Raw genomic sequence first — 23,771 nt, forward strand, 5'->3', positions numbered from 1 at the left:
CCCCCAGAAAATCAACGTATTCACAAATGTTTCCATGGAGCGTGTCTAAAATATTGAAAAGACAATCCAGCAGTGTTGGTTTTTCTGCAATGTTGTTTTTGATGGAAAGTATGTAACTTTAATAAAAAAAAAACTAAAAAAAAATCTTTTTACATATTTGTTGAAATTGTCACCATGTTGTGACAGTTTGTTATGAATTACACAAAACAATCCAGCTCCTCTGCCTTCTACCTAGAAGCAACCAATCAGAGACAGGGGGCGGGTCTTAGCGCTGTCAATCACAATCGCAGTCGTTCCCCTTCCTCCTTTTGCTCTCTGCGACGCAGTAACTATCATAGCCTGTTGTGAATGCTAATGCTAGCCTAGCTAGCACGGCCATCAATGTCGGGTTATAAATGGTTTTCCTGTAACAGTAAGTTGTTTTTTCTGAAATGTTATATTTGACGTAACATCAGAACGTACCTCAGTGTTGCACTTTAGGGCTGAAACAATTAATAGTGATTAATTGATAACGCAAAAATAATCGTGCGTCCTTAATCGCAGATTATTAAGAGTTGCAGAGGAGGCAGCCCTCTGCAGCCAAAAACCGAGAGGCTTATATATGTACGTTTTCAGTTTTTTTATTTTTTTATTTTGTGGGTGGGGCTTATAGTGAGTAATGAGGTGTGTTCCATAGTCCGGAAAATACTGTATGTAAACAAACAAACAAAAAATGTCCTTTTAAGCACGTTTTTCCATCCAGCTATTAATCAGTTAATCCAAAAAATATATGTTGAACCACTGAAAATCTGAACTGTGTGGAGTAGATTTATGTTCTCTTAGGTTTGCACAAGTTGCATGTACAGTAATAAACACAAAGTCGCTTTTAAAAAAATGGATTTCTCATCTCGTCAACACAGACGGCTCAACGTTCCCACATTGGTACAGAACCTGTCCATCCTGTCCAAATTCAACAAACTCATCCACTAAATTCACCAGCAGTGATGAAGTCAGCAGCTTAGCTGGACCCAGTCTCCTTGAACCCTATTGAACAGCCAAAGCTCTTTCTTTCTTTCTTTGCTGCGTCTTGAAGGTTTCTCACAGTTTTCTGCCTTGGTCACACTACAGACGGCTGAAAATGAGATTTTGGAACCTTTGCGTGTCTTGCAGCGTTTTGTGGTAACAGCATTTTGGACACAGCAGGACGGCTGCCTTGTCTTGAAATCCATCCGGTTCTGGTCACATGGACGCTAAAGTATAAACAAATTAAGAACAGTCTTTGTTTTCAGCAGGTTATTCCTCCGGTGACCACACTGGATTTAGCATTGCACAAAACCGGTTCCCTCACTCCCAACTTTTTCTAAAAATTTGCACTTTCAACTCGCCGGTGGAAACGATGAGTTGACTTGTGACAAAGCAAGAGGCTGTGACAGACGGGAGGAGGACAGGCGGCTCTGCTGCCGAATAAAAATGCTGCAGTCCAACGTCTGGCACTTTGGAATGACACATCAGGCATGAGAACGGAAAAGCGGGAAGAGGGGTGGAGCAAGACAGGATGCAGCACTAAACATCAGATAGCAGAGGAAATGAAGAATTCACATTCTTATTATGTTTTAACTTTGCTCATTTTTCAAGTGTCTGCGTTCGGCTGGAAAAGCTGCTAACTATGAAGATGCAACTGACAGGGTGGGAGAAGTTTCCTTAACACTTTAGATTTATTTGGGGAAAACTAAAACAATACCTAATTACCTGGAGTTTGCTATGTAGTACAAATAAAGATTCTCAAAAATGTTGATAAATGCTTAATCTAGTCAACACGAAAAGGAATATTTGTTTTCATTTTTCTGTACCGATCGTTTGGTCAGACGGCGGACTGTTCTGTTGGTCAGGAGGATTTGAGCACACACACTGAGGGAGGCAGAGAGAAGCACCGCCGAGACATCAGTGTGTGAACGCCGTCTATCTGTGTTCCAGCAGACGCTGACAGATGCAGCACCAAACAAACACTGTAAACCCACAGCAAACGCAACATTTCAGATGGAAACGGAAGTGAACCAAAGCTCAGTGCAACGCTGAGTTGATGTTAAAATACTCACACATATACATGGCTAATCAATGAATCAGTTCCCTTTCAACACAAAATGTTTTTATGACTTTTTGTTTTTAATCACACATCTCCGGTGTGACGCATCAATAACTCCCACAGCCAATGAAAACGCTCCATAAAAACCTATTTCACTTCTGAATGCTAAGTTTAAAATTCTTGCCTATAGACTAGAAAACATCCAGAACCAGCAGCAGCAGAGCTGGACGATCAATCTTTAAAAAGTTTTAATGCTTTGAGACGCCGACATGGACGATTCAGAATTGATTTACAAATGTCAAAACTCGATTAGCCTAATAACCTGGGTTGATGTTATTTGGAGGATTGGAAAAAGGAAGAACTGTGACATTTTATGTTCAATCCATAACAAAGTCATGGAAAAAGCCATGTCACACACACACACACGCATACACACACACACACCCACACACACACACACACACACCCACACACCCCCACACACACACACGCACACACACACACACACACACACACACACACACACCCACACACACACACACACACACACACACACACCCACACACACACACACACACGGACAGGCAGTGTAAAAGGAAGTAGACCATGGTCCACTCCATCACTATCGGCCACCTGCTTCACACAGCAAGATGAAAAAAGTCTGACTGATTTTCAAAACCCACACAGGACCATAAAAACATGGCAGCCATAGCAAGAGTTCACTGATGGGAAATCTCTCCAGATCAAACATGAGTTCAGAGTAAACAAACATGGCCGCCTGGGAAGAAGAAGTGATAGTTTGTGGATTGTGTTTAACAGATAAAAACAATACGCTGTTTAAATACATACGCTGTCTTTGGTCACCTCGCATTCTGATTGGCTACATGACATTCAACATGCACAACTTTTATTTGTCCTCTGGGAAACACAACTCAGCATGGCAGATGTGTCATTCTGGGTCGGCGCGGTTCAGACGTCCTTCTGAGCGGACCGGATCACGGCTAACACACACACACAACACACACAGCAGGAATGTCTCTTAAGAGCATCCTGATAAATCTGTACGTCCTCAAGACTATCATAGGGGAAAGAATTGAGTCAAAAATCATCTTAATTATCTTGCTGTGTGATCCAGGCATTAGTGGCACTGAAGTTTTTCTGTAACTATGAAAAGGAGAAGAAATTAAAAACGTTCAGTAACATTTTACTGGTGGCATCTCCTGGTCCAAGAAATGCTTCGCATGTTGTGTGGTTGTGTTGAAGCTCTGAGACGTTCGGTACTTTTCAGGCGTAGAATTAATAGAGAAGTGATGAGCAAACAAAACGGATCACGTCTCAATGAGAAGCAGACATTCAGAATGTTGTCAACATGTGTCTTTGTGGTTATATTTAACTCTGCTTAACAAATTACTTCAACCCCTGTTACGGCTTCATTACATGCTACGCCTACGCTTCCTTTTTTTTTTATTTTAAGCTCATCAAAGATTTACAAGCGTTTGTAAAAAATTTAAAGCATCCCTCCCATCCAGGTCAGTCCACAGATGTTCCACAGGAACTAAATCTGGGTTGTTTGGCTCGACATGAATTGAAGACGGCAGTTTCACGGGAGCGACAGAGCCTGGGAGGATCTGCAGGGATGAACGGGATAAACTGCAGGTGTGAAAAGCCTCAATGCACTCATCCAAGAAGACTGAGAGCTTTAACTGCTGCCAGCGGGGCTTCAAAGACCGCCAGCGCCTGACACTTCTTCAATTCAGCTCCAGCGCTCCACCATATTTCATCCAGTTCTTCCCCTTTCATTTGTTGTTTTTTCTTATTATTTTACATAAACCTGTTCATCTGCACTTTTCTTTAAAGAACATAAGCAGCTAAACTTTAGCATGGCAGTTATTACCAAGTTTATTTCTGCTCAGCAACAAGCCCATTGAACAAATGTGAGATGATTATTGGTGATTTTTGTTTGGGCTATTTGATTTTAATCACATCAAATTGGACTTGATTAAAGCAGCTCCTTAATTAGACAAAATGAGAAAATTGTGGACATCTTTCCTTTTTGATCATTATTATCTGATTGAAGAGCTGCACTCGTTTCTTCTTTGGAAGCTGTTTTATTTTCACAGGATTCACAGCTAGTTAGAAGATAAATGCAGAGGAGTTACTGCGTAACCGTGGAGACCTTTCACAGTGATGGACACGCCCATCAGGGCCTCCCGCAGCGCGCTCCTCTTCCTCCATCTGCCTTCCTCCGTGTTGTACATCTCCACCACCTTCAGAGGGCGCTGGTCTTCTCCCACTCCGCCCACCACCAGGATCTGCTTCCCCAACACGGCCACGGCCGCGCCTGCGCGAGGGGTGGGCATGGGGGCCAAGCCTATCCAGCGGTCCCCCTGAACACACACGGCAAAAACAGTAAATACACAAGGTGAGGTGATCATTTCTCCCTAATAAATAAATAAATAAATAAATAATAATTACAATAAAAATAAAGTCTCCATCTGCATCAACCACCTGTGCTGATTTCCTGTGGAGGCTAGACTGAGCCACTTTAATTCCAAACATCTGTGTTTTCAAAATAATTATTTTCTTTTGTTTAAAGCCTTGCTATGTTAATAAATATAAGAGTATAGAGTCATATTGTCACTGCTGCCACCACCTGTTTTGGAGGGGAACTGCTTGTTCCACAGTTGTTGAAGCAACCAATCCCTTGGCAGGTGTGGCCACTGACCCCTCCCCCCTCTGCATTTCCTAACAGTGGATAACATGAGAAGGTGGATAACTATCCACCTTCTCATGTTGCTGTTTGTGGCTTAAGGCAGCAGCAGTTACTGAATGACATCATCACATCAAAAGTGTAAAGGTTTACTTTTTTAACAATATTTTTACCATCTGCCAGACATTATTCACATGTAGGAATGTTGGGCCTGTAGTTTTCACCCAGAGGATTTTAGGTTAACAGAGTAAGAGTGCAGAAGTTTCTCAATGTACTGTACATGTTCTATTGTAAACAAAATTACAAAAATATGCATAAAAAACCCATCAAGTTTAGCAAAAAAAAAAAAAAGAAATCATTCCTAATATGATTATCATACCAAAACATCTAAAAAGGTGCACTTCATTTCTAGAGAACATAAAAGAAGAGAAATAATAACAATAATAAAAAGATTTAAAAAAGCTAAATATGTCTAATTATGCAGCATCAGCATCCAGGTGGTACTGATTGGTACCTCAGGAGAGTACAGGTCCAGTCCGGGGCATGGCCGCCCCGCAGCGTCGCAGCCCCCCAGCATGTACATCTGCCCCCCCACCTCAGACAGAGAGTGGTAGACGCGGCCGCAGGGCAGACGCGCCAGGCTCTGCCAGTGGAACTCGTTGGCACTGGGGAGCGCCATGACCCGGAACCAGAGAAGGGATCAGGAAATAGGGGGCTGGAGGAGGCAGGAGGGGGGAAGTTGGACCTCAGGTTCTGTTGAAGGGTTCTGCTGAGGAGTCAGGGGAACTTCAGGCCGACTGGACGCTCTGTCATCTCACTCTGCTGGGCCCTGCAGAACAGATCAGGAGGAGGAAGAAGCCTGTTAGTATTCCGATATGCATCCCAGGACAGTGTGACGCTCCGGCTCCTCCCGTTATGCAACGTGAGCGTTTCCCACGGCAACGCAGCGAGTCTCTGTAAAGATGAAGATCTACCTAAACTCTGTTTTCAGACATTATCTGCATCACCAGAACCAAACGAGGAGAAGCAGCATGCAGCTTCTATGCACCACAAATTTGGAACAAACTTCCAGAAAACTGTAAAACAGCTGAAACACTGGGTGCCTTTAAATCTCAACTTAAAACCCACCTGTTTAGAGTTGCTTATGGCTAAATTAGGATTAGAGTGTGGGTTTTGATGTCTTCGATGTTTTTATTTGTTCTTTAATTATGTAAAGCACCTTGAAATGCCTTGCTGCTGAAATATGCTATATAAATAAAATTTGATTGATTGATTGATTGATTGATTGATTGACCATCTGAGCTCCAAGCATTAAGCTTCTAGTCCAATTGTTGCTTCATCTGAAACAATAAATGTATTTTAAAAAGCATAAGGATGCAGCACTGACCACACCACAGACCTGCAGCAGGACGGCCTTCAAAAGCTGAACTACCACTGGAAATAAGAACATTTAAGTACATTACTGGGTAATTTGCTCTATAGGATGAAAATATGGGAAAATCTTAAAGGGTTTAAAAATTCTGAAAAAAGTTACTAGTCAGTGTTTACAATTACTAAAGGGGGTAAAATTATGTGTTTTCCAGGCACATAGTGCCTTTTTAAAGCACAATCAAGTATCTATGTCACCGTCAGTTGTTATAAAAATGTTGTATTTATCAAATATGACTTTAAAGAAATTTGACATTGTATTTTAATGAATTGAAATTGGGCCTTTGCCTCTTTAAGAAACTCCTGCTCTTTCTGAAGCTCCACCTTCAGGAAGTCATCACAACATGGCTCCTCTGTTAACAATTTAACAATGTTTTTACCAGCATTTCACTGAGAAGTAGCTCCTATAATGTAGTAGATGCGTAGTTCTAACAGGTGTTTGCTAATTGCTGCTGGCTAGTCTGAAGGAGCTGAGTGGAGGAGCGCTGCTCTGTGAGGTGGAAGCTCAGAAGATTGAAAGCTGCAGCTCAGAGGAAGAGCTACGTCCTGAAGGCTGTGCGAGGTAAACCCAGGAATTTTCCACAGCTGAATGGTTGCCATGGAGATTAATGGATTTCTCAAACGAGCATAAAATTAGGCAACACTCCAGCTATGTTTCTGATGAGAGAATAACATAAGATGTAAAGTAAAAAAAAGGCAATTTGACACAACAGTGCCCCTTTAATTATTCAATGTAAATGAAAGTACTGTTGTAACTTAATCTTTTAAACAGAACACTCTTTTATAAAGTCCTCTTAAAACAGCACAGAAACTGATTCTTTGTTCCTTTCTTTGGTTTCTTGCTCCTGCAGACGCTCAGCAGGTTGATCCAGTCAGCCAGAGAAACGCTGGCCTGTGTCGTCCAGCGCTCACCCCAGAGACTCAGGCCTGTCTCTCCACAGATGATTGGAGGAACCCTTCATCCGGCTGGGATGCGGGCTGTCAGCTATCTGTCAGTGGAGGGAATAGTTCTTTTTCACGCTCTGCTCACCATCCTCTGTTTCCCACTTTTGAATTTTACAATCAAATTGAAAACATCTGCCTGTGTTTTTAGCTCTGCTGATCATTTCCCCCCCACAGACACACTCATGTGATATATTGAACAAGAATTAGCAATATTAACGATTTCATGGGGGTGTGGCGTATTTCTGCATGTCACATCATTTATGTGTCATGAAGTACACACACGTCCTCATGACCCCAATTAGTCTAATTAGATGATAATGGCATAGTGATGAGTACAAAGAGGGCAGACTTTAAGTTGATTTATTGTTGCATTACAATGAATACTTTTAGAGCATTTTAGCAGTTATAGGAGACAAAATAGGCCTTATTATCCAGCTTGGTTGCCTAAAAGGTCCGTCATTTGGGGAGAATGAATGCAAAATCAAAATCTGATGTGGACCGAAAAATAGTGAACTCTGGTGCAGTTCCAATGCATAATGTAAACACCAAGCAGACACATACACGCTTGGACTGCTTCCTTTTGGAGCAGGAGGCAGGAAGTGGACTACAGCGCAGGGCGTGTCCGGGATAAATTCAATCCAAACAAACGCTCAAGTCTAGCGCTGCCAGTAGAGATGGCTCATGGCCTTTTACCAAAGACAAGAGAGAAATCCTACAATTGCTAAAATCTGACATTTTTGTTTAGAAGGATGTTGCGCTCAGTGTCTTCTTCAGACGTTTTTGTGCAGCTCCTTTCACTTGGTGCAGCGCCACCAAAGGTGAGGAGGGGAACAGGTTTGTCAAAGAGTTTGGTTGGTTTCACACAGTGCAGTGTGAACGAGAACCACAGCAGCTGAAATGTAACTAATGTTACAATTTTTGTCCCCAATCGAACCGAGTCTACCAGACTACATGGTGTGGAAACACCTTTAAAGAGGAGCAGCAAAAGCAGGTGAGGTTGATTAGCAGAGCTTGAGCTTTCCATCAACCGACAGCATCATGAAGGACACGCTGCTGTGGAATATCATCTCTGCTGCAGAGACACGGAGCCTATAGCATGTCATCACAGTCATTTTATTGTCACGCAGCAAGTTTCTTCGGTCAGATTTGGCTTGAAGACAGATCTGACTGCTGATTTTAATTATTTATTAGACACAAATGATTTGAGTAAGAGTGACTTAAATTTGTCATGTTAAACACTTAGTGAATTAAGTTATGAAAACTTAGTAAATTGAGTTGGATGAACTTAATGAACTGAGTTGATCAGACATAGGATGTGAAACTGGTTTTGAACTCAATTGTTTCAAGTAAAGTCAAAGTAAAAAGTTGCTTTAAGTTAACTTAAGTTAGTTAGATTTGTAAATTTCAAGTTAATTGAACACAAAAAAGTAAGTTGTCATCACTTTGTTGTAGTTTCTAGTACAAATATTTTAGAACATTTGACATACAATAAACTGATGTGCAAGTGACTTTTTTTTTTTTTAGCAAGATGCAACAGTAAATCATTTCTTAATAATGATTAAAAATTCACTAGTTCCACTGGCAGATTATTCCATTGTTTTCCATGTTCTGCCACTGGAACAAAAACTTTTTCATCAAAATTAAGGAATTATTGACTTAAAACAATCTCCTATCTTGCTAAAAAGTTACTTGTAAGTTAGTTTTTTTATTTTATTTCAAGGGTATTAGGATATTTGCCCCAGAAAATAAACCTAAAATCTTTTGTAAGATTTTCCGTTTTTGCAGTGCAATGTATGAGTTATGACATCATTTAATTTCTCTTTGGGTTCAATAAAGTATTTCTGAATTTGGACTGAAGTGAATTCTATTAAGTATTAAACCTCTGAATGCAGCTGCTTGCTGTGGATTTTGTGTTGGGGTTTTCAGTTTGCAGCAGGAGGAGTGAAACAGCATGCCACAGTGCTGGAAGGATTTTTATTTGCAAGAAGAAATCGAAAACCATGAATCCTTTTCCAGCTTGGTAACATAGGAGAATCCAATTTCTCAGTGTTTGAGCTCAGATACGGTCACTGGCTGACTGACTGTCAGATCTCCAGCTAAAATCTGTGAGTTTCCACTCACACGCCGTCCTCACTCCAGGAAAACTTTGTGACTTTGACGCCATTAATTTAACCAGCTAATTTAGGTATCCGTCAATTTTTATCTTCGTACACATTTTTCTTTTCACTCTGAATCATCTTGTCACACAGTAAAAGTTAACACAACCTACCATAACACACAGAACAGACCGGAGCAGCTGTGTTTTTAACTTACACACCTCTCCCTTTCACTGTCAATCTGTTTGTTTTCCTCCAACCTGATGTCTTCATCTCATCCTCATAAAAAGCAGCTGTGGCCTTGCAGACTGATCTGCCATCTCTCCTGTTAAATTTCCTATCTTTGTTGCTGTGATGTCAGGCGCTTGTATTTTTTATTTTTCCCACCCTGTCATCCCTTAAGAGCTTTCTGTTTCCTGCACGTAACCCACTTCTGGTGCCTACATGCGTGTTTTTTTTTTTTCTGGGGAGGAACGGGGGTGGAGGTTTATCACTGATGAGAGAGAGGAAGCGTGGAGAATAAACCCACAATGCATCGCGGGGCTTTATTGCCTCTACCTTAAATTGTGGCCGTGAAAACAACCTTCTGTCACGCAGACGGTGAGCGACACTAACCATGACCGCTGGAGTTGGGCGGCTTTTCAGGACGCGGGAAAGACTTTAGACTCAAATTGGACTCCTGTGATTTAGACAGAAGAGTCTTTCAGCAGTTTGTCCTTTTGAGCTCCACATCCTCCCTCCCCCACTTCCCCCTGCTCCCCTTCCTCCCCCACACCCCCACTCTGTCTGCTTTATTATTGCGCTTCATCTACCTGTCACACCTTTGATCACCGCTCAGCCGCCCGAATAAAGAACAAAGAGGGAAGACAAAGAAGAGCGTCCTTCAAAATAAAATCTCCCTCGTTTTCTTTTTTTCAGCGAGGGAGGACAGGTTGCCATAGCAACAGTTGGATTCCTCTCTCTTTTCCCCACACAAATCTTTTTTTGTTTTTTTTTTCTTTGCACATGCTTACCGCTCGTTCACTGTTAAATAAGGAAGAAAGATCAAAACCAAAGGAGCGAGCCGCCCTCCGACAGGCCGCACCAGAGCTAGCTTAAGGAGCGGCAGCCGGCTCACAGGGTTACAGATCGGCAATCTGTAACCAATTTAGGTTGCCGTATCATTATTTATTCTTTCTTTTAATTAACTGCTTGAGCAGCTTGAGATCAACAGTAAGCCCACCAGCATCCTCCGAAGTGATTCACGATCAGCATGCTTCCAAGTTGCAACTTTTAATTAGGCCGTGTTTCCGCCCTCCCTCCGCTCGCGCTCTAAATGGGGAAGACTCACTCTGGAAGACGGAGAACGGTGAAAAGCGTCTCTACGTTTATAACCGTCTCTCCAGTAGACTCGCTTCGATTGAGGAGCAAAGTATTTGCTACACTTTCAGCTAACGTGGTTCTCTTTCACACTGGTCTGCCAAGACCAACGAAACAATTTGACAAATCTGTTCCCCTCCTCACCTGTGGTGGCAGTCAATGCACCGAGTGAGGGAAACACAACACATCTGAAGAAAACTTCACAAACTGCAAGCAAAGATGGAGTAGGGTCAGATGTCAGCGGTTGTAGGTCTCATCTTTGGTAAGATGCTCCTGCCATTTCTCCTGCTAGTGCTAGACACAGGCTTGTTTTTGGTTGTATTTACCCAGAATGCCTTGCGCTGTTGCCTGCTTCCTACTTTTGGAGCAGTCTCTGGTCAGTTTGTTTTCACATGCGTTGGAGCTGAACCAGAGTTTACTTTAACTGAACCCAAACTGAGGTTTGTACTCCAGATCGGGGCTGTTGTGGAGGCAGATGAGGGACCAGCACACTATCAGTGTATAAAAAACCTCCAATAATGTAAACAGTTATTGAATATTTTACCCATTTTCCCAGGAGCAGCGGCTGAAAAAGCTCAGTGAGAGAGATAACATTTGACACTAATGTGTTGGAATAGCTAAACTGACAGAACTGGATCCTTCGTTTGACTTCATCCGTTTTTAATCAAACTTGCAGGAAGTTGATCCGCCGTCTCTGTTCTCCAGACAACAGGCCGGTCAGGGCGAGCCGTGAGGAGCCACTGTACTGGACAGATTCAGGACTTGATCCAGTTTGGTGATTTTTGGGAAGTGCAACAAAATGCGGACATGAGTGAAGTCCTCACCGTCACACTTTCTAGACTGTGACAAAACACCATCTGCATGTAGAGAGAGAAGACAAGCAGCTCCCGCCACTACTAGACTGTTACCAAGGCAACTGGGGACAATAGAGCACCTAAAGTCTTACGTGAAGCAAATCAGAGGACGGGCTTTTAAACCGTCATAAGTCATTTGTTAAATCTCAGCACCACTAGAGACCCCATAATACACATGTGTGTCATAGATTAGTTTAATATAATGATGATTTTTAGCTGTAGTTAGAAAACTTTTTTTTATCCTCAGAAGACCTCAAGCTGTGATGCAGCCACACTGTTTCAGTATTTACAGACCATCAATTAGATCTGAAATTGACAGAAATAAAAAAAGTGTTTCCCTTGTGAAAAATAAATATACTAAGCATATTAAATCTTAGCATACTTGAAGCCAGATTAATCATCAGCATATGATGATTCATCTGTAACTAGAGTTACATTCACCCCCTGATAAGCAGATCAGTAGGCAACTTGGGGTTAAGTGCCTTGCCCAGAGGCATGTGGACATTGAACCTACAATCTTCTGATCACAAGACAACTACTTGACCCACACAGCCACAGTCGCCCAGCTGTTGCATGTTGCATGATATGTGAGTCAAGATTGGTGAGCGAATACTTTTGGCACTATTGCGTTTGTTTCCATCTAATTATTATGGAAATTTTGAGCAAACTTTTAAAATGTCACAAAAAGAGAAGGCAAAGGAAATGTGACTTAGGTGTTTTTCCATTTAATGGTTTGGAACAAATCAACCAGGCTGCGCAAAGCACAATTTCATCAGATGTTGACATGGCAATAAACAGGAAGTTGAGGCTGCAAACGAGCATGGACCACACATCTGAGGCTGAGCTTTGTTTGAGCCGCTGCAGGTAATGAGGACCAGCCATGTAGAGCCAAACCCCAGAGAGCTGCCGCTGCAAACGAGGTTAAGAAATCGCTTTGCCTAGCATCGACTTTGTCTGCTACCGCCGTTCACATGAAGGTTTTGCAGCTTCAAAGACGCAGCTGTGTTTACTCAATCAATACATATCAACCTCTACAAAAATCCATTTCAATTAAAAAAAATGCAAGCATAACAACAGAAAAAAAATCCTTAAGGGAAAATTATGTGGCTCACATGTGTCCATTTGGTCCAGCTCCTGCTTAGGTAAGGAAATTCTGCAGTCATACTTAGAGAGTACTTTTTTTTTTTTGAATAGCTTGAGGTCTGAAAGTAAGGTAGTTTTTTTTTGTGTTTTTTTTTCCCTTCCGGGGCAAACCTTTAAACCCTGTTGCATGTTGAATGGTTTAAAACCCAAACAAATCTCCAGTAATCTTCCTTTCAAGTCAGTCGTACGGGTCTGACTGCAGATGAGCTTTGAAGAAAAAAACAGCTGCAGTAACTTTCTCTGTCAGACTCTAAAACACGGTGACCTATTTTTCCTCCTGCAGAGGTCAGATAAAACACCAGGTGTGCTTTGTTCTACTCCCTCTCTCACCGGGCTTTTTTCTTTTTCTTTTTGGGAACACACAGATCAGCAAGGGGTCGTTTATTGGCTTCTATTTAATTAGTCTGCAGTATTCAAATGGGGCATCTGTGCTGCAGTCTGTAGCTGACCTCGCTGCGCAACTAAAGTTGCCAAAATCAGTGCGGAGCCTGGGTGTGTGTGCGTACATGCGTGTGCGGTTGCGTGGACGGTGAGCTTTATCACACGGACAGCGTTTCACACCAGCCTGGTTTTAATAATGCCACATTAGTCCCACCGGCAGTTCCTCCCCCCTCCTCCCTGTCGTTTGATATCACCGGCTCTGTTTTATACCGTTTCAGCTTCTCGGCATAGGTCACGATCTATTAATAAAGGCTTCGCCGGATAAGACTGCGGACACGTAGAAAAATGGAGACACCTTTTCTTGTGCAGTGCTGCGGGCGATTCTGTAAAACACAGACAGGTAGATTTTCATGTGAGAACTGAGAAAATGTGTAGACAGAACAAGAAAATCTCCGCTCACTACTGCAACTGAAATTATAGACCATCTGGGCCAAACACTGAGCAAAACAGTAAAGAGTTTCCCGATGAATTAAGTAATTTAGTGCTTAGTGTTATCTAAAAGTCATGCATTTATTGCTTTTTAGAAACACGTGTGACATTTTGGCACATGGTGCCATTTTATAGCACAATCAAGTACCTTTAGTTTTTATAAAAAATGCTGTATATATATCAAATATGACTTAAAAGAAATTTAAAACCCTTTATTTATATCTAGTTTTTTTCCCTCCCCTTTCCCGCCCATGGCTTCACACCACCAGTCCATCAAGCACCTTCAGCCATGTGAGGGACAGCTGGCAGGCGACCCCCCCTGCCCCCCACCATACAGACACCCAGCACCTGGCCCAGAGTCACCCACACTGGCCAGCAGCAGGACTGGGCCAACCTAGAGGGCTCACCATCCACGGTCCACCCTCGCATAACCGGCCACCACCTCCCGTCCTGAGCCGGACTCAGCCACCCCAGGCAGCGCCTGCATGCCCACCGCGCCCTGGGACAATGCTCCTTCACACCAACATGTAATGGTGGGAGAAAAATGAAATAAGTTGGTTTACAAAGTGTAGTTGAACGTTACATATATCATGTCCAAACATTAGGGACTGGGGAAAACCTCAGCAGAGTCCACGCCTCCAGGAAGTGATTGTTTCTGAGGAGCTGCGGGTCCAGACTGTAGAACCAGAGGCTGCTTTTAAAGTAAACTGTAGACAGTCACTGGGAGTGACGCTCAAAATGCAAACACAATGTATAAACATTTGTCTTAAATTTAACTTCTAGAATATCATCATGGTAAAATTCTCCTTCCATAAAAATGTAATTTTTAATTAAACCTGCCGTGTAAACCAAAAAAAAAAGAACAAACAAACAAAAAAAACGCCCTGCATATTGTAAATTTGAACAGATGGTGATTAAACATGAACACCAACCTAAAATCTCATTACTCCGAGCTGCCGGACCACCTGACTTTAGGAAGGAAGCGGAAGAATTCAGTTTAAAATAAAATAGCTGAATTTGAGGAGACAGCTCACAGCGGGGTCTGCTGTGGCAGCAGGGGAGTCCTTCTTGATGGTCATTAATTAACGCTTCCACAGGAAAATGATTTTGAGACCGATCACTGGCGCAGACTCAGGAAGCGCTCTTCCTTCCTTGAGATAATTACCATTCATCTTAACACCTTTCTCTTTGCTTCCTCTCACACACAAGGTGTCAAATATTCTGCGGGCGCTGCATCTTTTTCCTAATGTCCTGTCACAGCTGTGGAATATTTACATAAAGCCATGGACACCTAGTTCACACTTCAGCAAAATGGTATCCCTAGCTGGATGAAACCACAGCACCTAAAGAGCCACTGCTTAAAAACAACTCAAAGTTGTTGGGTGTTTTTCTGAGAATATAATTTTATTTCATGGATATATTTCCTGTTTCCTCTTTGGAATGGAGAGAAGCAGATCTGACAGCCAGGTATGCTGTGGGTCAACGTGCAGAAACATTAAAGGGACAGTATTAGTGCCATTTTATAGCACAATCATGTAACTATGTTACCTTCAAATATGAAAAATTGTTGCATATGTCAAATACTACTTAATTTGACTTTTTAATTTAACCCCTTGAAATTGGACCTCCGTCTCTTTAAAAACTCCTGCTCTTTCTCAAGCTCCGCCTTCAGGGAGTCATCACAACATCGCTCTTCTATCAGCCCTTTAACAACATTTTTTACCAGCATTGCAATGAGAAGTAGCTCCTATAATGAGCTCAGCTGATGCAAAGTTCCACCAAATTAGTCAGCTAATTGCTGATGGCTAGTCTGAAGGGGTGGAGTGGAGGAGTCCTGGGGCAGAGCTGCTCTGTGAGACAGAAGTTTGGAAGCTTGGAAGTTTTCTGAGGAGAATCCTCTTGACCTCTTGACCTCCCGACAGTTACCTCACTAGGCCGGATTGCACCCTGCCATCTCTTGAACACAACAACAGTCTTTTCCAGAGTCCCGTGAGATTGTATTTTGAAGCAGAACTGAACTCCCAGAGGGAAGCCACTGTCTATCACTGTGTGCATCAGATTTACAGGTGAACCTGAAACATGTCAATACAAAATGTCCGGCCTGTACGTAAAAACAAAGAAAAAAAAAAAAAGAAAGGGATGTTTAATTGCGTTAAAATGTTTAACTTGTTAAAATGGATATATTAATATCCTACAAAAAGAAAAAAATCACTTAAATTTTCAATACATGTGAAAAAGCTCAAAAGGTCTGATTACTGTAGGTATCTAAGGAACGGTTTTGGATAAAATTAAAAAATCCGGACAGCAGACCCCACTGCGCACTTTGCTAAAGCCCAACCTGTTATATTGTACATGACATTCAGACAGCCTCTGAGCAGCAGTAGCTGGAGGAGCAGAGGCTGTTCCTCTCCTTGTGAACATTCCTGCCTTAGCATATTCAGCCCACCTGGCTGACAGACCAACAGCTCAGCTTGTTCCCAGTCCCGGCTCAGACATCCAGCCTGGAGATAACACGAGGCTCCGGCTGATCTGCGTTTCCTCACAGGACTGGGCCAAAGTGCTGCGCTAGCAGAGAGGAGAAGAAGAAAGCCAGTGGGCTGCAGAGAGCTGCTCCCCTAAAACTCTCCCATGGAGCTGAGCCGCTCTCTGGACAAACAATAGTCTGTGCCGCTCTGTCCACAAAGCCTGTTTCCCATCACAGCACAAACACATCATGTATGAAAAGAAGCAAATGCAGAGAAACTCTGCAGAGAGACGTAACAATGCTGCCATGGCTACACGAGAACAGCTCCATCAGCTGCTGAGGTCAGAGCTCCCTTCATTCCCAGAGAACAAATGTGATACTTACATAACACAAAGGAGAGCATCGCTTTGAAGTGGGGGGAAAATTACATGAGTAACTTTTTCTTATTTTTTTTTTTATAAATATGAATGTGGAAGGTTTGAACTGTAGTTACAGGAACATGTTGTTTGGGGTTTGCTTCTAGAAACTTTACAGATTTTTCTTTGTAAAATGGCTCCAGTTCAGTTAGATGGGATGGACAGTTTCTATGGACAAGTCTTGCCACAGACGTTCAATGAGATTTAGGTCTGAACTTTGATTGGGCCATTCTAACTAAGAGATATGCTTTGACCTTAACAACTCTACTGTAGCGCTCGCTGCATGTTTAGGGTTGTTGTCCTGCTGGGAGGTGAGCGTCAGGTCCAGAGTTAGGACATTAACAGGCTCTAAGGGCAAATTCACACAGCAGGTATTGGTTCTCATTTCCAATTTTTTGCTGAAATTCAATTTTTAATTTTTAATTTTTTTCTTTTTTTTTTTTGCATAGTTGTTCATACTACTGAATGATGTGACCACAGTCAGACTTCTGTGTGACTTCTGTTTACAATCCCAAAGCAGCGCAGAGCAGGAGAAGAACGTCGACGTCCCCATCAGTGCCCCGTTTACGGCAGTAGCAACGGATGGATTTTAACATTTAGCAATGGGAGCCGACCGCATCGTCACAATATCATAACAAGATGAAGGAAGCTCATTAAAAAAAAGTACAACTAATGTCAACGACGTTTTGTGGCGGGTTTCTTTTTGCACCTTTTCCAGAGGAGTCTGTTTGGATGTAGTCAGAGCCAAGAGTGGTGGGGCTGTGATGTGATGCACTTCACTAACTCAGACTTATTTCATAATTTCATAAATATATATATTTTTTTCAGCCAATGTTCATGTCGAGTTGGGCTTTTTCCAAGATGCCGCACATCTTACATTAATGACTTAAAAATTAGAGAAAATGCAACATGACTGTTGAGACACTTTGAAAACTATCATATGGATTGGAAGGGGCTCAAATCACATTTTTGAGGGTTTAAGAGATCAGAGTTATGCTGTCCAGCTGCTGTGAAAAGATCAAATAAGGGTCACGTTTGGACAAAAAGATTTGGATTCACCTCGCATTTATCTGCAGTGTGAGGTTTTCTGCCAGCGTTGTGCTGCACTGATGTTCCCATCAACTCCTGCTGAAGGAAAACATCCCCAGAGCATCATACATGCACTGCCACCACCAAGCTTCAAAGCGGTAGAGGAGTGTTCATGGGTATGGTGTTATTTTCACCAAGCGCCATTTTGCATGATGGCCCAAATGTTCTGTTTTGGTGTCATCTAACCAGAGCGCTCTCTGCTGACATGTTTACTGAAGATGTTAGCAGATGGTGTTAAACAGCACTATGTGGCAAACAGTTTCCGTGGTGAAAGTGTTTCATTTTTGTTACAATTCAGCCATTTGTTTGCACGTCTCTTGTGATGGGAGTCTTTGGAAACCGTCTCAGAGTGAACAGTTTTGGGAAACCTCCTGTGGAGTTATGAAGTACAGCGCAGAACGCCCAGCTGCAGGCAACAACAAAAACAACGACGGCTAGCACTGTGCTGTGTGTGCTACTTGACTTGTTCAGTTTAACACAACCTCTGACAAGAAATGATACATTCCATGAGCACTTGGTTACTGTTTTCTAAAGAAAGTTGAAGCTGAGGATCAAAAGCTCATGCCTGTTTCAACTACCTCCTAAAATCACAGCGCCATCTGGTGGCCTGGCACGACAACCGCAGCTGACTCACAGTGTCTCGGCGGTGATGTCTAATCTTGGAACTTTTCTCCAGTCAACATCCAACAACACATAAACGTAGCCTGATTGGGACTCTCTGTGGTTTTCTTTTAGCAGTGGCTTTGTGCTCGACACTCTTCCACAAAGGTAAGATAACATGTATTACGAATATTTATCTCACCAACAGATGCTCACCTGAGCTACGGTGTCTCTGATGGGTCGCAGCTACTTGCCTGCACATGAAAACACCAACGAGTTACACTGCAGACTGAGGCTACTGTTGATTAAACATGGCTGCTCCGTGTCTCTTCGCCAGGACTTGCTGCCATTTGAGCATTGAACGCCAAAATGGCAAATGCACCAGCACTGCTGTTCCTCTGTCTTTATTGGTGCTGATGAAGTGCATTAACAGACTTAATCTGATAGCGCGGGCTCCGGGCCCTCTAATGAGACAGCTGAGACCGAATCATTTGTGGCTGATTGTTGGCCGAGGCTGTTGTGGAGCAGTTGGTGTTTCTCTTATCTGCCTTTAAAAGGCAAACAGCTCACCCCGCTCCTCTCCCTCCCTCCCTCCTTCGCCTGGATTCCCTTCTGTGTTGCTACATGTCTAGTATTTTGAGTGTGTGTGGCTCGGTGTCTGTGTGTTCAGCTGGCAGATGCTGTAAGAGCAAAAACACTGTCACCGTAGCAACTCAAGTGTTTGTAGTCGCTGGAGAAAGGGAGAATGTTCCATGTAACATTTAATCCTAAAGAGTCTTTACAGCTGACCCTCCAGTGGTGCTGAAACCAAACACTTCTGAAAAAAAACAAATAAAAAAAATAAAAAATAAAAAAAAACATAATAATAATAAGGCCAAAAATCTAAATCTTTCCAATGTTTGTTAGCAGTCGTGATAAACAGGGGAGGTGCAGTCAGTTATTAGATTCAAGGTGAGGCGAGGCAGTGTATTTGTACAGCACATTTTCAGCAACAAGGCAATTCAAAGAGCTTTATATGATAAGAAAAAAAAAACATCACACTGTGGAGGCAAAGTAAGGGAAAACAGGCTGAACGACAGACTATACTTCACGACGTTCCAGTTGTTATTAATTGTAATAATTTTCACTGTTCAAAAAATACCGGATAACACAAAAGCAAAGCTGAAGATCCAAATGCTACATATAAAGTCAAGCAGGAATATCACAGGCATCACAAGCTGAGTTTTTCATTTCAAATATGTGAAAACTTATATTAACTTATTTATTTTCTGCTAATATTGAAAAAAAAAAAAAAACAGAATTTTATACTTGCAGTGTTTCCATTAAGTAAGAAGCACAATTAAAATCACGCATGAATAAGTTTCTTCACTTGATAAGTCATTAAAAAACATGCGGTGCCATCGTCCTCCAGCTACTTCCTGTTGTCTTCTTTGTGGTTTCTGCCAGTAGCAACATCTGGTTGTTGATCATGTGACTCGTGTGGCGTGGAAAAAGTGTTCCCATTGCAGTTTTGTGAATGGAAGCAAACGTTTTGTGTGTGTGAAAAAACGACTTCTTTTGAAATAGCAGTGTGTCTACATTCGTTTTTAAAATGTCAAATTGTGCATTTCTGTAGTCAATACAACTGAAATGCATCGCAGATACCCAACAGTGTGACAGCGTGGCAAGGAAGTGTTGGTGCTTTTGAGGTTTAAACTTGTTTCTCCACACATCTCAGTAAAATTCCACAGAGTGGTGATCAGAAGGAAGCGTTATGATAATGACATATTTCCAAAAGCTTTCATGTAAAACTGGAGAGTTCCCACTGACCCATTTCCATATTTATGTAGGTTTCTGTTAAAGCTGCAGGGCCTGCCGACCGGTTCACTTTCAGTCTGAGGACAAAATGGTGCAACAGCTTCACCTCGACCCGTATTATTATTCTACAAGCTGAAAGTTCAGAGTCCAACAACAACAAAGAGTATAAAAAAAAATTATCCTCCCATTTTTGAAGGCTTGTGTCAAACATTCACAAGAATAAATGATATGACTTCTCATTACTAGTCTACGTTTTATGTCAAATTTACACTATTATAAATGAAGCTAAACATATTTTTGCGGATTTTTATCCTCAAAATGACCTGAAAAATGAAGCAAAAAAAAAATTATATATATATATATATATATATATATATATATATATATATAGGAGATATGAACAATACTGCTCAGTCTCCTGAACTGAGACTGAGAATTAACAAAATTATTTCTGTTTGCTAAATGCCACTTCAGTGAGAGAAAGAACATCAGAGATGTATTTCAAAAGGATTTACAGCTTTTTGTTTGTCTAAAACAACAATGGTGTGTGAACAGTTAGGCACATGATGGAGCAGCCTGTTGTAATTCAGAGTTAAACAAATTTCTGTGAAAATGTTCTTGGTGTTTTTATGACAACATGGATCTTTCAGATCAATTTGAGAATGACTTTTGAACATTTATTGTCATGTCATTTGTCATGCTGGTTTTGGGGTAGGAGGTTTTCACTACGTTAACAAAGCATTCAGTTTATTGCACCTTTTCATTTTTCCTCTAAACCAATTGTTTTCTTCTTTTCAGTTGAACTATTCATCATGAATCTAAAAAGTTTTGAAACAATCTATCATGGTTTCATTTTAAACCTGGCGTTGTATCAGGGATGTGTGGACTCTGTGATAAATATGTTTTCTGGAACTGATCTGGTCCAACAGCTCCTAATCACCTGCTGCACATTCCCTCCTCCGGGAGCTCTGGACATCAGGAGGAATATTCTGAAAGCCAAGCGGAGAATGACAAGTTTTCATGAGTTCCCAACTTGAAGGCTGTCTGGACTTTGTCCCCAGAAGGACACCGGGGACGTTGGACTGTCACCATGAGCCTGACGGAACATCTCACCAGGCCTCGTTCCACCGGCTCCGTGATTTCTCCACTTGTGAGCTGTGATCGTGTGTCAAGTTGTCAAGCTGTTCATTGGTGTGTGTGGTGATTAGTTATTGAAAAAAAAAATCAAAAAATCAAACCCTCCTCTTCAGAGAAATTGGTCTGATAGTAGATTATGTAAAACCATTTACAGTGTATGACTTTATGTCTTTACTCCCTTTTCTAGTCGTTAACAACTGGAATCTTTCATCATATCCAGCCTGCTTTACTCTGACTCACAAATAAAACACAATCCAGAACATTCTAAGGAGAGGCTCGCTGTACCAAAATTATTCAGAGATTTATTAGTTTTCCCACGGAGACGGGTCGGTTTGCTCTGAGTTTTGCTCTTTCCCCTTCAGAGAACAGAACAGAAAAATATTCCATTGTCTCTCGGTGGGAAAACTCAGCAGCAATGTAACAGGCCAGCAGAAGCCAGAAGCCTGCAGACACACGCAAAGACAGCAAGGATAACAGAAAGTAGACAATAACACATCGCAAATGAAATCATTATGTAAAAACGGCCTGTGTTTTCACACACAGCTCATCATCATCTGATATTAAAACATTTTTAAAGATCTAAAACAGTTCAACAGAAGAAATATTTAAAGGGGCAGTGTTAAATAAAATCGGCTTGTTTTGAGTTTTGCATCATGTTTTTAGGTTATTACATAATCAAAAACACACCTGGAGTGTTGTTTTGATACTTTCAAGCATGTTTGAGAAATCCCACTCAGCTCCTTCAGACTAGTCAGCAGCAATTAGCAAACACCTGGTGGAATTGTGAATCTGCTGAGTTCATTACAGGAGCTGCTTCTCAGAGCAACGTTGGTAAAAATGGTTTTAACCCTTTTACGCTGGAGTTTCAAGCGTCTGCCTAAATAAATCTTCCTTATTTTAATTGTAAGTAGTTCTTTAAATGTCCTGTGAGATGATATACTTACCCATGTATCGATAACAACTGGAACTTTCAATATCCAGCAAGTTATTTTCGAAATATACCGTCTATTAAACGAGTGCCCCCCGGATTAATTATGCTCTCTGCAGCTGCAGCTGTGAAGTTGCCGTATTAACCCGATACTTGCTGGAATGTGCAACGTCTCCCCTTTCAGAAACCGTTGGAATTTTTCAGATAGCGCTACGTGTACCGCGGAATTACGGTACTGCAAATTTGGATGTGTCGCCGCGATACGTTCCCGCGTAGAAGGGTTAAAGGGTTAACAGACGAGCCATGTTGTGATGACTTCCTGAAGGCGGAGTTTCAGAAACAGCAGGAGTTTTTAAAGAGACAGAAGCCCAATTTTAAGGTATTAAAATACAAAGTTTCTTTTAAGTCATTTTTGATAATATTTTTACAACTGAAGGTATCATAGTCACTTGATTGTGCAATAAAATGGAACTATGTTCCTGGAAAACACAATATACTGTCCGTTTAAGTAAAAAAGAAGAAAAAAACCTGTTTCACGCCACTCCCTGCAGACGTTTACCTGCAAGGCTGTTAAGGAAACACACTCTTTTGCTCTGCAACGCACGTTAGATTCAGCGAGAGCGCGTGACTCTAATCACCCAACATGGCTGCGCTTTGCACATCGTTGCACCGAGGAGACGAGACGGAAATAGATACAGGCCTAGAAAAAAAAAAAAAAACTGGCGGAGCTGACAGGAGAATGCTTGATGTGGACTTAAATAGGACGTACACAATGCACCAGAGAACATCTCTCATTACATAAGACCTGTGTGTATTCAATTACCGCTTCCCCTCAAGCTCTGCCGCTCTAAATGCCGGGACGTTCCTGAGCGCTCCGGCCGTTGTGCTAACACTCCCAACTTCCCTCCACTCACTGCTGTGCAGAAGTCACATTAGGCCAGGGCCGTGCCCACTGCGGGCCCCCTCGCCCCCCCCCCCCCCACCACCACCACCGCGGGGCCCCTGCCGTGGCTCTCTCGTGAAGAACAGAAGCGGAGGAAAGAAGCAATAAAAGATGAAGGAAGTAATGGTGAGGAGCAGCAGAAGAGCACTAAGTTAATGGATGGAGGTTATTATATGGTGGGATAATGAGAGGGAGGGACAGCTCTATTAGGCTGGTGATAAAGACTGGGTAGCAAAGCAAAAGGGTTATATGGAGCACGGGCTCTATTACAGCGGGGAGCCGGGGACATCATAATCCCTGTGGCCTTATAAGTAATTACTATGTGATAGGGAGAGTGAGTAGTAAAACCTATCTACTGTCAGCAGAATTGGAATTATCTCCCTAATGGTTTCTTCATGTTGGTGTGTGACCGTGTGTGTTTACTGCGCCCCTACCCTTTAAAGATCTGAGTGGTTGACTTTGGGGGTCTGGAAGGTGGAGAATGTTTGTGGATATTGAGGGCATTTTTCATTCCTCCACAGCAAACACCTCTGCAACTGATGTGTGTTTATGGGACTCTATAGACGCCTGTAAATGTGTGTGCGTGTGTGTGTGAATTCCAAGCCAGCAGGAGGTCTGGACAGGAGTGTATGCTGGTCGTCTTAGGGCAGGTATGCACAGAGGCCAGTCCGCTCACCTGAAAACCCTCAGATTGTTAAGAAGAGGAAGATAAACGGCGCTCTCTGAGTGTTTCTGGAGAGCAGCGCTGCTGCTGGGTCCCAGTCATTTAGCATGCAGTTTGTTGTGCACAAGGCAATTTTTACTCTCCAGACTGAGGAAGCTGACCCGAACCAATTAAAGTTTGTTTACCTTTCTGTAATTTGTTATAGTTGAGCCAGTTGGACCCAATTTTGTACTTCCTCAGCAAGAATTCACAAACCGTGAGGTGTT

The 23,771-nt window shown here is 42.2% G+C and overlaps 1 protein-coding gene across 2 annotated transcripts in view; it reads right to left on the reverse strand.

Annotated features, from left to right (window-relative positions):
• klhdc8a (kelch domain containing 8A) overlaps positions 1–23,771 on the reverse strand; it is a 48,875-nt gene that overhangs the window by 17,437 nt on the left and 7,667 nt on the right. For both annotated transcript variants that reach the window (XM_015008555.2, XM_015008552.2), the window contains exons 3-4: positions 5,287–5,601; positions 4,239–4,449 (exon numbers count right to left, since the gene is read on the reverse strand). In XM_015008555.2, the coding sequence (XP_014864041.1) occupies positions 4,239–4,449; positions 5,287–5,451 (376 nt within the window). In that variant the 5' untranslated portion in view covers positions 5,452–5,601. The remainder of the gene's footprint in view (positions 1–4,238; positions 4,450–5,286; positions 5,602–23,771) is intronic.

The sequence above is a fragment of the Poecilia mexicana genome, unplaced genomic scaffold (assembly GCF_051168715.1).
Source record: "Poecilia mexicana isolate PSO_F unplaced genomic scaffold, ASM5116871v1 scaffold_5, whole genome shotgun sequence".
Classification (NCBI taxonomy): Eukaryota; Metazoa; Chordata; class Actinopteri; order Cyprinodontiformes; family Poeciliidae; genus Poecilia; species Poecilia mexicana.